At 43.2% G+C, this 15321-nt stretch overlaps 1 protein-coding gene across 1 annotated transcript; it reads left to right on the top strand.

Moving 5' to 3' along the window:
- The first annotated feature begins 1732 nt into the window (after positions 1-1732).
- st6galnac5b (ST6 (alpha-N-acetyl-neuraminyl-2,3-beta-galactosyl-1,3)-N-acetylgalactosaminide alpha-2,6-sialyltransferase 5b) lies at positions 1733-14060 on the top strand. The gene is made up of 4 exons (XM_031864381.1): positions 1733-2242; positions 10078-10487; positions 11508-11615; positions 13659-14060. The coding sequence occupies exons 1-4, from the start codon at positions 2069-2071 to the stop codon at positions 13897-13899; spliced, it is 933 nt and encodes a 310-aa protein (XP_031720241.1). The 5' UTR covers positions 1733-2068; the 3' UTR covers positions 13900-14060.
- Positions 14061-15321: the final 1261 nt, after the last annotated feature.

Here is a 15321-nt window from a genome sequence, read left to right as displayed (position 1 = left end):
AAACCCGACCAACGTGTCCTCTGCAGAGGAGGCAGCGCCTGAATATCTAGGGGGAGGCTCACCCATATCCCTGGCAGAGGCCGCTGAGGTAGTCAAAAAGCTCCTTGGTGGCAAGGCGCCGGGGGTGGATGAGATCCGCCCTGAGATGCTGAAAGCGCTGGACATAGTTGGGCTGTCCTGGCTGACATGCCTCTTCAATGTCGCATGGGGGTCGGGATCAGTGCCCATGGACTGGCAGACCGGGGTGGTGGTTCCCATTTTCAAAAAGGGGGACCAGAGAGTGTGCTCGAAATACCGGGGTATCACACTACTCAGCCTCCCGGGGAAGGCTTATGCCAGGGTGCTGGAAAGGAGGCTCCGACCGTTTGTCGAACCTCAGATACAAGAGGAGCAATGTGGATTCCGTCCCGGCCGTGGAACAGTGGACCAGCTCTTTACCCTCGCAAGACTACTGGAGGGGTTCTGGGAGTTTGCCCAACCAGTCTACATGTGCTTTGTGGACTTGGAGAAGGCTTTCGACTGGGTCCCTCGGGGGTTCTTGTGGGGGGTGCTGCGGGAGTATGGGGTGCCGGACCCATTACAACGGGCGATCCGGTCTCTGTACGACTGCAGTAGGAGCTGTGTCCGCATTCTCGGCAATAAGTCAGACACGTTCCCGGTGGGTGTTGGCCTCCGCCAGGGCTGCCCTTTGTCACCGGTCCTGTTCGTGATTTTCATGGACAGGATATCTAGGCGCAGCCTGGGGGTGGAGAACGTCAGGTTCGGGGGTCTCGGGATCGACTCTCTGCTGTTTGCAGATGATGTGGTCCTGTTAGCCTCCTCGGATCGTGACCTCCAGCATTCACTGGGGCGGTTTGCAGCCGAGTGTGAAGCGGCGGGGATGAGAGTTAGCACCTCCAAATCTGAGGCCATGGTGCTCTGCCGGAAACCGGTGGATTGCTCCCTCCAGGTGGGGACGGAGTGCCTACCTCAAGCGAAGGAGTTCAAGTATCTTGGGGTCTTGTTCACGAGTGAGGGTAAGATGGAGCGGGAGATCGCCAGACGGATCGGTGCGGCTGCAGCAGTAAAGCAGGCGCTGCACCGGACCGTCTTGGTGAAGAGGAAGCTGAGCCGGAAGGCAAAGCTCTCAATTTACCACTCGGTCTGCGTTCCTACCCTCACCTATGGTCACGAACTCTGGGTCGTGACCGAAAGGACAAGGTCGCGGTTACAAGCGGCCGAAATGAGCTTCCTCCGTAGGGTGGCCGGGCTCAGCCTTAGAGATAGGGTAAGGAGCTCGGTCATCAGGAGGGAGCTTGGAGTCGAGCCGCTACTCCTTCGCGTCGAAAGGAGTCAGCTGAGGTGGTTCGGGCATCTAATTAGGATGCCTCCTGGACGCCTCCCACTGGAGGTTTTCCAGGCACGTCCAACTGGGAAGAGACCCCGGGGTAGACCCAGAACACGCTGGAGGGATTACATCTTCCAGCTGGCCTGGGAACGCCTCGGGATCCCCCAGAATGAGCTGGAACATGTTGCCGGTGAGAGGGAGGTCTGGGTCGGCCTGCTTGGCCTGTTGCCACCGCGACCCGACCCCGGATAAGCGGAGGAAAATGGATGGATGGATATATTTGTAAATATTAATATAATTTTTGGAAACTGTAATGACTGCAGTGCTCTCTGTGCTTGCCCACTGAGAGCACTGAAATGAATGGCATACCACTAATATGAACTTTCAAGCGGCACCTGCCTTCAGGAAACGGTATATGCTGTTAGAAAAGGAGTGGCATACCACTCCAGGCATCAGTATTTACCGCTGAACAACAGAGTGGCACAGCTGAGGTTCCATCTGCAGCCTTGCATGAGGAAAAGAGCAGCTGCAATTACTGCATTGCCCCTGCTTTCAAAGCTGACATTTAATTAGCAGTGATCTTCTTGATCAAAAAAAGAAAATGTAGCTCTTATCCTGAAGCTGATTTTCGAAATCGAATGCTCTGACTTGATTTTGTTTCTAGGCTCTTATTTTATATCTTAACGTCTGTCATGTGTCTCTCTGCAGTGCCATGGGGTTAGTGGCATCATCTTCGTCACCATGGTTACCGGTTTTCTGTTGGTGTACAACAACAGCGGCTCTGGTGACAGATCATATCCCTCACCGTCACTATCGTTACACCGTTTAGATGGTCCTGTTCCATCCATGAAAAAACAAGAGAGACCGGAGCCACTCCCAACACTTGCGGGGTACACAGGTGTCATGGATCATAAGGTAATTATGCACCATCTGTGCACTGTGATCTGTCTCCTTCTGCTATTTCATGATGCACTGCACAGTGATGATGTCTAATATAGCTATACGTAAGAGCTAGGGAGGCCAGATGGAAAAGGGGAATCTGTATGATAATTAATTTCAGTAAACAGGGCATGAACTCCATTTTATGGTATTTATCTTGTTTGAAAAGAACCAAAGCTCAACTTCAATAAATGATGCAGGAGAGTGGTGCAGGTTGGTTCACCCACCACCACGGAGATATAGAGGGTAAACCTCAGCTTGGTTGTGATCCATCAAACACAATGACAGTGTTTTGGGGTGAGGGATCAGGTTCTTGTCGGTGCATTAGGAGCCTGCATGGAGACGGGAGTGGGATTTGGGGTAATAGCATACTGGCAGATGAAAAGTGGTTATAAAGATTTTTGGAAGGAGCATGTGGAGGCCGGCAGTGGAGATACAAGTGACAAGGACAGCAGCACATGGGGCTTTGTTGTATACAGAAAAAGAAGCAGCAAAGTCACTTTGAATATCTTTATTGTCTGGGATGTGCCAGACAGACCTTGCTTGATTCACTGAATCAGTTAATGCATTACATACAGTGGCTATCCTTAAGATGAAGGTAGTAACCTTAGTCTCTTGCCATTCTACATCAAGGAATTTGGCATTGGGATATATTGTGCGTGACATATTTGTATCAAGCAGCCACCCCTTGAAAAGAAAACTGATTGTTTTGACACTTTTGCCACATATATAACACAAAGTGCACTTAATCTGTATTCAACTGTCATCCAACTGAGACACGAACATGTAAATGTAGGTTCAGGAATGCACTGAAAATGTCTTTTTGAAGCTTCTGGTGCTGCCCTGGTTACAGAGAGAACTGAAAAATCCTCTTCTGATGTGTTTGACTTGTGTACATGTCCATAGCCACCCTACAGCTGAATGCGACATCCAGGTTTTTCACCTTGGGTAATACAATGATTATTTGCATTTGCTTTTACATTTGATATGTTTTTAAGGCAGTGCGCTGTTTTTAGCGATAGCAGTAAAGCCCTCTGAATGTGATAAATGAAATTTTGTAGCAATTTCTACTAATAAGGAAAAGCTACAGAATGAAATGGAAGTTTATTACAGCTTTTCTGTCCCCTGTAAGGCTATAATAATAACAATCAATCTCTTAAACAATGAAGTCAAAAGCTGAACTTGCTGTGGTAGAACACTCTCTAAATGATGTCTGTACTTTACTCTGTTTGTTGGTTCATAATTGATGTACCCGCCATGAAATATTTAGTGACAAAAGCACTTAAAACCGGATGGATTTCTACGTGAACGGCTACTCAAGACATCACCGCTGTAATCTTTTGGTATAAGCGCCACAGTCAGTGTTGTTGTAATGCAGAGGCCTATCATTGAGAAACCAGCACAGTGTTACAGACAGATCATTCAGACGCCGTCGTGTCTCCCCCTCTGTGAGAAAGATAGCTTTCCGCTCGAAGCACATTGCTCAGGCAGCTCCGGACAGGAGAGGATTTGGAAGGAAAAAAGTGTTGTTACATTTCACCTTTCAGTGATTAATGATCAGTGATAGGAGAGTGTGAGAGCGTTGTAGGTTTGGAGAGAGGTTTAATCCGGCTGAGGCTTCCTGGACTTCTTGACTTTGCCAGCTTCTACGTTCAGGTCTCCTCTGCCATGTTGGGATCCCTTTAAAGTCAATGAAAAAAAGATTTTACCGTGGCTCCTAAGAGAAATGAGAGTTTGGAACTTTTTTTTTTGTAGGCACTACATTATTCACAAATCATTCATGTTCGACCACTTCCTCCTGGCTGACAGCTGATTCATGATGGATCCACACTGCGACATTTTCATACTGCTTAGTGTCACTATGCTCCCAGCTCCCGTGGGGCTTCCAGCTCTTCCTGCTGCTGCTGCTTCACCCTCCGACAGCCGGGGAATGACTAACCAGAGCAGACCTGCTGTAGGATCAGTAGAGTGGGTGGATCGGTCTGTATTATTTCCTTCAGGGTCATCTGAGGTCCGCTGCTGCTGCTGCTGCCGCTTGAGGGAATCTTGGCTTTGACTCACACAGGGTTACGCACACATTCACACAGCTGTGGCGCACGCATGCAGACAACCTGCATGCAAATACCCAGACGTGTTGTTAAAATGTTATGCCCTCGTCAGAGCCAGGGAAGCTTTAAAAATGCGAGGGGAGCTCTATCTAATGTGCCTGCTGGACCCTGTTTATGGTCCATATCAACTAATGTGCATATCTTGTCTGCATGGGTTGGGATTTCACCGAGGTTGGTGATGGTCTGTGGTTGCTTCGCCCATTTACATCTCACCCAGGAGTTTGCAAAACACCAAGCACACATCAATCGCTAAGACTGTGCTACTTCTTGCGGCAGTGCATTAAAGACTAAACATTTGGCTTTTCCTTCTGCCCCTTCAGTGCTTAATGGTGATATGAAAACAGCAGAGCAGCACTGTTGAAAGACATTTATACACTGTGAGATCAGACTATAAAGTTATGGTGCACAGTATGTGGGATATTTTGAGCGACTTGCTAGGAGTCTCTGTGTTCATTATGTTCCTCTTTGTCTGCCTTCTGCAATCTCTTCAGGTTTTTGTGAGATGTCCTTCTCTAGCATGTATTTCTTTTCTTTGACAAGCTACAATAATTAGAGCCACAGAGTTGAATACTCTTTCAAACACACACACACACACACACACACACACACACACACACACACACACACACACACATTTGAGTTTGAACACCTAGACAGCCTCTCTTTCCTTCTGCTTAGCTCCTCATCTTCTCTCGCTCTCTGACGTTTTGCTGATTCCAGTTAAAGAGATGTTGACCTTTGAAGAACTGTCAGCAGAATCAATCTACATTGGCCTTTATACACTCTAATCACAAAGCCTGTGTGAGAGCATGAATGTGGATTGTGGGCCTGTGCCAGTTTATGATGTACCTACTCATTATGGGTAATACCTCTCCGTGTCTCTCACAGCCTACAACGCTGTCAGCCCTGGAAAAAAAGGTGTCATTAGAAAGTCAATTATACAAAAATAAATCTCTCACCTACGCTGACCCCGTTCTTTGTAAGATGTGCTATACAATCGCTATGTTAATGGTCAGCTTACTTAATGGATGAGGTTTCAGGATATGCAAAGTTTAGATCCACTCAAAGTGAGGAAGCACTCCTGGAAAAACCGAATCAGATGTCGTCTTCAGACTTACATTACATAGCCCAGCTTGTAGTCCTGCTTATATACGTATAAACTACACCTGGTTTTAACATGTAATGTGTATCCGGGTGATGACATCCAATAAATGGGTCTTAGCATTTACGCCTTATATTAAAATGCTTTCCTCGTTATCTCGATTGTGCCTACATTGTGATCAGATCTCTGACCATTTCCAAATGGGGTCTGGCTGATCCGGTCGTGTAGCGATACCACTGTGTTTTTCTTATGGTGAATGGCAAGAGCTGACAGGAAGTCATGAATATCATCTTCTTTCTGGTCATGGTGGAAACTAGCCAGATATTATTTCACTTCTCCCCATCAGTGTGCTGCTAACGAGGCTCCATACTCATACTGTTGAACCGCCTTTATTCCCTTAAATTGAGAACAGAGCAAGTTTAGTGTCGTGGCTTGAATGTGTGTTGCCAGAAGGAGCCTAATGAGATGTCAACCGTCAGGAGGGTTTCGATGTAATTAATTGGTCTCTGAGAAAAGAAAGCAGCTCTGATCATTAAACTTCACACCACACAACCGCGCCACTTAATCCACCTCTGCTCTCCGTTGAGCTGTTAGTTTCAGAAAGTGTACAGTTACTGTTATGATAATGCTCAACATCTAAATAATTAAGAAAATACAGCTGAGTCTTCATGATTGCACACCACTGCTCACATCAGAAGATGTTTGACATCAAGGGAAAAGGTTGGAGATATTCTACATTTTTCTTATTGTCAACAAATCCCATTACAGTCTTGTAGGTGTAATTGATAATAAAATCTTAACCATGAAATGTACCAGCTTACAAATTACGATTTTTATTCAGTTCAGTTAGCGTCTTTACAGATTAACCAGGCTAACGCCTCGCTGTATTATATTCCAACTATTAGACGACTGCTTTAGGTCGGTTTAGGTGATTTAGGTCTCGTTTTTTGTGGTCACACCCACTGCACAGCATATAGAAGGTATGTTCAAGTTTGCAGCTGAAAATAGTCCCCAACAAATGCACTATTTACTCCTGTTTGTGAAAGAATAGTATGAAAAGACATTTTTAATTAAAAAAAATATACGTTATGTGTAGGTTGATTTATGACAGAATGAAACCAAACCAATCATCATTTTGCATCATCAATGCAGGTGAAGGTATATCTTATCTATCCGTATATCCTTACATCAATAAAATCTCAAGCAATGCATTGTCGAATCCTTAGCAGCACACATGCCATGGACATTACTTCAAATGTGGTTCATTTGTAAATATGATTTAATATGCAATGTCATAAATATGACTTCCCTATTGCTTGGGGTTAATACTTTAGAAAAGTGGAGATGTATTGCGCCAGAGCCAGAATAAACAGTACTGGATACTTAAAGTGTAAAGTAAATATAGATTATAAAAAGATCGCGTAAAAAAGCCATCTCTTTTGTTAACGGTTGATTTGGGGAGTCCATCTCCGCCTAAAATGGCACCTGTTAGATTTTGAATTTAACTTATGAGTTAAGCTTTGGGTTGACTTTATCCAGCCTGTCCCCAATTACTGGAGCAAACCAAAAGTCCTCATTATCCTGCTGCATAGATTTCTTTCTTTCTTGGTCCTGGTTCACCTTTCACGGTCTTTGTTGTCTACTTTGTCTTCTGATCACGACATGTAAAGTTCTGTTTCAAAGTTGTTTTGTTGTGTGGTGACTGTCTGACGAGCACGAAGAGAGAACACTTGACGTAAAGACTCATGATAGAGAGAGAGAGGAAGCAAAGGAAAGTAGGCTTCATTAATTACAACAACAGTAAAAACAGACGATAGCTATTGTGTTGCATTGGTTAGCAGCCTCATTTAGTCTGGTATTGCCTCTAGATACTTTTTAGTACCATAACAGGGAATGTTTAGAAACTATTTGAATGCATTTTCGATAGACGACCTCCCAGGTGAACTATAAATGAATGAGGAGCGCATGTGGAGACATCTTCACACTGCCATGACACCGGAAGTCTCTCTTTGGTCGGCAATCACATCAGAGTTCGCTGAATGGCCTCATGAAGTTGAATTATCCAGGAAAGTGTTATCTTATGAGGTTATGCATTATTGATCAAGGCAGACAGCCCTCTGCCTGCATGATAAAGTGCAGACTGAGTGTCTCTGTGGGAGTCACCAAGTGTTCGAGTGCTAATTGGTTCACAAATTAAAGGACCTCTGTGTTAATTCAAGGCTGAATATGAGTAAAGAAATCCACCTGTAATATGCAATACAATACACTCATTCATTTGAGAGTATGTGGGTCACATCTTCAGCTGCCTGCTGTCTGATATATATTCTCCATCTGATTCTGAATGCCCCTCTCAATGTGATGCACCACGGTCCATAAGTGGCTATTTCCCAGCATCGTCAAGCTGTCAGAAGCTCGGGGATCTGACACTGGAGCTTCAGCGCCACCGTCAAGGACACTTTTAAAGTATTTCACAAGCATTTTAAACCACAACACTGTCCATGCAACCTTCAATTGCCTTTTCCTAGTTTAATACATTCCCCGACTTTCAAAATGATAATGGTAATTGTTTGGACGGTGCCGAAGGGAAAATGCACTCTATCTGTTGCATGTAAAAGAAGAAACAGCTAATAGGACTGGGATATTTTTTAAGGCAGGGAGGGTGTTTGTGCAGTGAAGCGCATCATTTGCTCAAGCCAACTTGTTATTAAGGGAGGTCTATGTACACACACACACACACACACAACATGACACAACAGGAAATGGTTTGTTTGGGCAGTGTGGGATTGGAAATACCTGTTCCTCAATGCATAGAGACAGTGACTGTGCATGTGTGTGTAGGAGGGATTACAACTGGTTTTGGATCTTGACACTTTTTAGACAGATGCAGACTCTTGCCAGAGAAACGTGATTGTATGACGTATCTGGGTCGACATTGAACTCTGCACAAACATTTAAGGACATCCACAGACACCACCACCTGTACACACATATACAGACACACAATGTAGCTCTCTATTAAGGTTCAGAATAATTCATGTGAAGAGTTTCTGGGCTTTTGCTGTCAGATCACTCAATCCCAGCTCGCCTTTTTCAACTTGGAAGACCTGTTTGGACACTAAACACAAATTCTTGGTCAATATAATGCCAACCAACACAACTGCCCTGCAATGCACCTCGACAAAGCTTATTGCTGAGTCAGAAATCCCATACTATGGACTACTTACACAATATGTGTACTATCGTTCAACTTGTGTGAGTAAATAGTAGTGTGTATCTTTTCGGACGCACTGAATTGTGATTATCACATCACTTCCTGAGAGCCCCTTTGCCGGTTTTAGACGTGTAAACCTTGGTGACCTGATTCAACCTAATGTGACAGAATGATGATTTGTGAGAATTTATCAATTGTGAACTAATGTATTCTGCATAAAGTGGAATATTATACTTACATCTACATTCAAGTGTTAAGACGTACTAAAATATCTCACACACAGTTTTAGCAAACTAAACAGGATGTTAATGTGGGATTTTGGATGAAATCAATGCGTGTTCTGACCAGTACTGCACATGTATTCCTTCCATTGCTCTGATGTGGTGCTTGAATGAATAAATATACCGGCTTATGTGTATTCATGATGTTCCTACAAAATGAAAGTATTTGCACAGAATAGCCTCTGCTCTACTGTCGAGTGTCGACCTGCAGTGCATTTGAATAATAGGATACCTGACAGAAGAGGCCATTACCAGTCTAGCTGCTCGACTCTGCCAGTTACACTTTATTCAGGTCCTTTGTGGCTGCAGAAGACAGCATAATCATAGTACTAAAGGGCAGCATTTAAGTGTGGACTGTTTTCAGTTGAAGTTGTCCACATGTGCTGTCGTACTGACTGTGCTGAACTCTTTCAGGATCATAGGATTCTTCCTCTCTGCAAGTAAGACTCGCCCTTAACGGCTACAGGACGCATCCCTTTTGCCTGTTGCTACTTTAACTTTATGTTTCGTCTAGACACACTAGCGTGGTGACTCCATTTTACTACTACTACTACTTTAGTGATCTCCTTCATGACTTTTCCTCTTGCACAGAGGTTTTCAAAGTGGAAGGTAAATGTTGCATTAGTTATCAAAATACGATCACGAGACCCACAGAGACTTTGAAAACCCTGCTCTAGCAGTGTTTTGAGGGAAATGTCTCAAATGGATTTCCATGAATTTTTGGACAGACAATCATGTTCCCCTTTAGTGATCCCTCTACTTTTCTTTTAGTGAAATGAACATGTCAATATTATCAAATATTTCCAAAATCAACAACATTCCCATGAACCTTAGCATTATTTCATGTCTGGTGCTAATTAGAAAACGGTAGCATGCTAACACACTTAGTTATGACGATGAACATTGGTATGGTATAGCATTGTCGTGGTGAGCACTTTTGCGTGTAGTATTTTCTTTTCATTGCCTCTGAGAATACGTCATGCTGTCATTTTTAAAAGGTTTTTACTGACAGAAAAACGGAAGTGATTCCATATGGAAAATGTAATGGCTTGATAAGACTATACTCTGGATTAAAAACCAATCTGATCTCTAACCTTTCATCTATACAGCCTCTGAAGATGCACTGCAGGACTTGTGCCTTGGTGACCAGCTCCGGCCAGCTAATCGGGAGCAGGAGAGGTGAGGAAATCGACAGCTCTGAGTGCGTAATCCGTATGAACGATGCTCCCAGTATAAGACATCAGCAGGACGTTGGGCGACGCACAAGCCTGCGTGTCGTAGCTCACACCAGCCTGCAGATGGTCCTGCGGAGCCAGCAGGAGCTGCTCAATGCGAGCCAAGACACAGTGTTCATCTTCTGGGGACCCAACAGCAGCATGAGACAGGATGGGAAAGGCCACATTTACAACAAACTCAGGCTGTTGAACCGGCAACTGCCCAAACTTAAAGTCTACAGCACTACTTGGATCAAAATGCTGAAGTTCGATGAACTGTATGAAAAGGAAACGGGGGTTAACAGGTAAATGTCCACAGAATCAGTCCTGTGTTTGAGGGGTTTTTTTCTTCTGAAAAATCCTCACATATTTTAGCATACGAGCTCACAAAAGAATAAGTCAGAGCTCCAAACATTCACAGCATTATTAATAGGATTTAGATTAAAACGTGTCTATTATCTCTGAAAGGAGTTTCAGGGATTTGATTCATGCCACGTTCACAGTTGACCCACTAATGCCGGGCTTAGGGAGACTATTGCAAAGCACTTTCTTATTATGTGCTACCATGTAGCAGGACCTCTACAGATGTGGCTCAACATCAGAAAGGAAAACACACACATTTTGTTTCAATGTCATTTGGATTCTGTAAGATGTGTTATGTTTACCCAGTGATTACAACCCGAAAAACAATGTGATGAGTAAACCTAATATCGGTTATACCAATCCATTTATTAACTCAAACTGTAAACACCATCACCCTGACTCACAGTCAATTACCATGGACCTCACTGTCTGCCACACCTGTGTCAATTTAGTCTACACTTATATAGGCTCATGGATTCCCCCAGCATCACTCATTGGTCAACATTTAAATGGCTCCACCAACCTGTACTGTAGAAAATTGGCTGACAATGATCTTGCAAAATAAGAGCTCGATATAAAGACATTTTGCCAACATCACTCCATAAACTAATTTGCATGTGAAGAGAAAGCTAACAGGAAGATAAGAGGATGTTGCATTTGAATTAAGAATCCAATCACATCAACCTTCAAACAAGCACAGTCAGCGCCAAAATAAATGTCTTTCTCATTGATGTTTATTTTATTGTGTACAAGGCATAGAATCAAAGAAAGTCTTTCTTCAATCTTCTTATTTATTCTTTCTGAAAAGATAATTGATCAGAAAAATTCTAGAATTATGAATTCAAAGCTTTAATCTGGTATCATTTGATCAGTTAGTCTCTTGGAAGGAGTCAGTACCACCAAAATATTTACCCTATATGAGTGTGGAATTTGTAAATATGTGATTTCCTCTCTTCTTCCAGGATGAGGGCCAAGTCCTGGCTGACTACCGGCTGGTTCACCATGGCCATAGCTGTGGAGCTGTGTGACAGCATCAATGTGTACGGCATGGTGCCGCCTGATTTCTGCAGGTAAAACTCCGATTATTTTCTAATCCCAGAATTTAGGTGTTTAGCAATTTCAACTCAATTTTGCACACTAGTGGGAAGCTAAAAAATAGCAAAATATCAATACTATGTACTATCTGTGAACTTAGCAGCTTGCTTAGCAGGCCAGTCTGTAATTTTATACCAAAGGGATGAGATCAAATTCTGTTCATTTAGTTAAATGTATGTCCACAACTTTCTACTTTAGCTATATGTCAACTTTATCAGTTCCAATAGATGCGGAGCAAAATTAGTATTCATTTGGAGTCTGGCCTCCTGGTGTATAAGTCAAATATTCACTCACTTTGGGAAAGCTGCTAAATGCGCCACTATGTTCACCAGCTGGACGCAGACTTTGTCTGTCTGCTGTTCGGTGCTGGGGAGAAATTGCGCACTGGGTTTATAAAAGCTTTTTCGCTGCCAGTTGTGTCTGAAAACAACGCTGATGAGAACTGTGACACTCAACCAGAACAGTAAAGCTGAGGCCATAAAACCAAAACAAAGAGCTGAAAGACACAAAGCAGAAAGGAACTGCAGAGTCTGGTGATGAATCTCTCGGGGCTCACCACCACAAGTGACACCTTTCACATGCACAATGTCATTTGATTTATTGGCAATATAAAAATATTGATTATTGCAACTTTCTTAAACCAAAGGGAAATGTGTCTTGCAGTCAGGTGAAAAATAGAATATAAAATAAAGCTTAAAAAAGGCATAAAACATGTTATGTAAATATGTAAAATCACAATCACATGATTTAAGGTCGCACTTAATACAATGTACTTCAAGTTACAGCATAACATTAAATCATACGCATATACATCCAGCCATTATCTTCCAGTTCTGACCTCAAGTATTTAGCGTTGTGTTCCTAAGAAGCATCCATTTAAATGTCCCACAATGAGACTGAACGTTCACGAGTCGTGATGAATGTTCTTAAAAGTGTTGGAGCCCACGAAAGCTTCTTTTTGATTGTTTTTTTCATCAATTATGTTTGACACTGAAACTCAGAAAACACAAAATCATTGACCACCTTTGAAAAAGAAACTAGGCAATGTCCCTTTTCATTGTCAGTTTCCTAGCAACAGTGTTCACATGGCCTCAACGGCAATAATATTGTGTCCTTGACTTTTCAGGTCAAAATACTACCTCACTTCATTTGAAGGCATCGTGATAAAATATGTAACTTAAAACCAAACATTTTCCCACATTTCACAAATGTATTATTAAATATTATATTTACTATTATAGGGAAACAAAGTCAGGAAAACTCCACCAAGCAAGCAACCAAGTAATAGTACATACTATAAGAGATTTTTGTGTAATTCATTTGACAGTAACAGTAACATTATGCACTAAAACTTCTGTTCAGTAGCTCAGTTGTTAAATTATACATCCAACACCAACGAATTCCTCATCCTCGGGACTTTTTAAATTGTCACTTCCTGTTTGAGCAAGTGGGGCAACTAGTGCATGAAGGTTGGTTGGGTTCGCTCTCTTCTGTTGCAGCGCCTTCAACTCCACACTGTGTGCTGACAACGAGGGTGTGTTTCCACATCAAAATCTTGTACATCTTTAATGGTGTCTTCAACTTGTGATGACAATCGTTCATTTACACCCTGCACCAGTGGAAATGTTCATCTTGACATTTTTCACTTAATAGGTTAGAAATGCAAGTACAGTCGTTTCACATTGCAAATAATTTGGCTCATAATGTTCTCACATGGATCTACAACGGCATAAAGGACAGTTTGACAGGTTTAGATATTCAGAGAGAAATGCAGGCCAGATTGAACTGAGCTTGGCGTGACCGTGAATATCAGAGGAATACGATGGTGAATAATGAACACATCTGTGAGCCCAGATTCTTCTGATCTTTCTTTTTTTCTTTGTTCCTCTCTCCATTTCTCCCCCGCTGTGACTCGCTCCCTCTCCCCCACCCTCGTCTCATAATCATTCCCATCCCTCCCTCTCTAACGTTCATGCCTTTTCTCACACTTTACTCCTCTCCTCGGCTCTCCCGTGTAGATCCTCCTCTCATCCCTCTCTGCCGTATCATTACTACCAGCCCTCGGGGCCCAACGAGTGCTCCATGTATCTCTCCAACGAGAGGAACCAAAAAGGAAGACACCGCTACAACACGGAGAAGGCCGTGTTTGCGAACTGGGCTCGAACCCTCAACATCCACTTTCACCAGCCAGACTGGAAGCCGGCCGCCGTCACCGCCAGCGTGAACAGCTCCCACGCTCTGGTTCCAGCTGAATCCTGAGATTCGCTCCAGGGACAATCCCCAGAAGAGTGGATGAATATGTGTGTGGACGGTTTCCAGATTCCCTCCCTGGACGACATGAATGCATGAGACAGCAGTGTGGGGCTGAGCTAGTGCTGGGCGGTATGACCAAAACTGTGTATCACGGTATTTTTTAAGATTCTGGCGGTTTCACGGTATATCACGGTATTTTTTTTTTCCTTGACTGTGTTTTTATAGAGGTTTATAGTGGCTTACTCTACTGTCAGGAGTACATAGAATATAAAAACATTTAATGTCATCATGTATAAAGGATTTGCTGACTACAGGGTGTGCTCGTTTGTTCGTATAATGTTGGGAGAGCAGTTTGGCTGAAGTATTTTCGCCCCGGTAAGACGTACCTTGAATCCAGTGTTTTAATCATTGCTCTGAACCCATCTTTCTCGACTGTCTGTAGCGGGACCATGTCCTTGCAGAGCTGGATCGTTATTGCGTTTGTAATGTCGCTCCACCGCTTGCTTTTCTTGTTGCCTCGAGCAAATGCCTCCTTCAAGCGATGTCTGACCCTTCGGCTTCACTCGCGTTAACGTTACTGGTTTTCTGCTGAGGTGATGGAGTAAGTTGCTCGTGTTACCACCAGCTGCAACAACAGTGGCTGGAGAAACGTAAAACGTCAGAATTCATATCATACGGGGAATTAAAACCGGTATACCGCCCAGCACTAGACTGAGCAAGCGACTGTTGTGGCTGTGAGCCCGCTGCCTAGCAGCTTGGCAGAATGGGATCATTGCGTAATGGCAGCACAAAGCCCAGACAGTGTTTTGGAAGTGTAACTATAATGGGATGAATTTCACACTGGAATCAAAGCCATGGAGGGGGGCTCTAGTGTCTTTTGGTTGTTTTTTTTAACTCTGAGTAGAGCTGCTTTAACAACACTGTAGCTGTCACAGGAGACAGACAATGAGACAGTGCACCACTGCAATAGGACCGATCCATTTTCATGAAGTGAATGTAGATTCACTGAGGACTCTGAGGTCATGCCCTCATTATTTCTGTGAATGATCCGAGTTTAATCTTCTCAATTACAATCAAATTGATGTTATTGTCATAGTTTTCATTTTCTTTAGCACTTTTATCCCCTTTCAACAATTCAATATTCACAATACAGACAAAAATGACAACACTGAGTAAAAAAGTGTTCCAGTTCCAGTTGCAAACAACTCATATTTGGTTGTAACATACAACCGATTCATACTCGATATGTAAATGACAGAACAAACACATCACATTGCAGTAGGCCACTTACTGTATATCACGTATGTATAGTGCAATAAATTCAAGGGTCATTAAGGGAAGTAGAAATAACTTCAACAACAAAAGGAGGCAAAGAAAGGAGAGAAGTGTTTATGTATATGTTGTTGGTTAGGAGAGATTCTCCACAAA

Source organism: Anarrhichthys ocellatus, unplaced genomic scaffold, assembly GCF_004355925.1.
Source record: "Anarrhichthys ocellatus isolate YVR2014 unplaced genomic scaffold, GSC_Weel_1.0 scaffold30, whole genome shotgun sequence".
Lineage (NCBI taxonomy): Eukaryota > Metazoa > Chordata > Actinopteri > Perciformes > Anarhichadidae > Anarrhichthys > Anarrhichthys ocellatus.
Note: the sequence above shows the minus strand (reverse complement) of the source record. Positions and strands in the feature narration are given on the sequence as shown.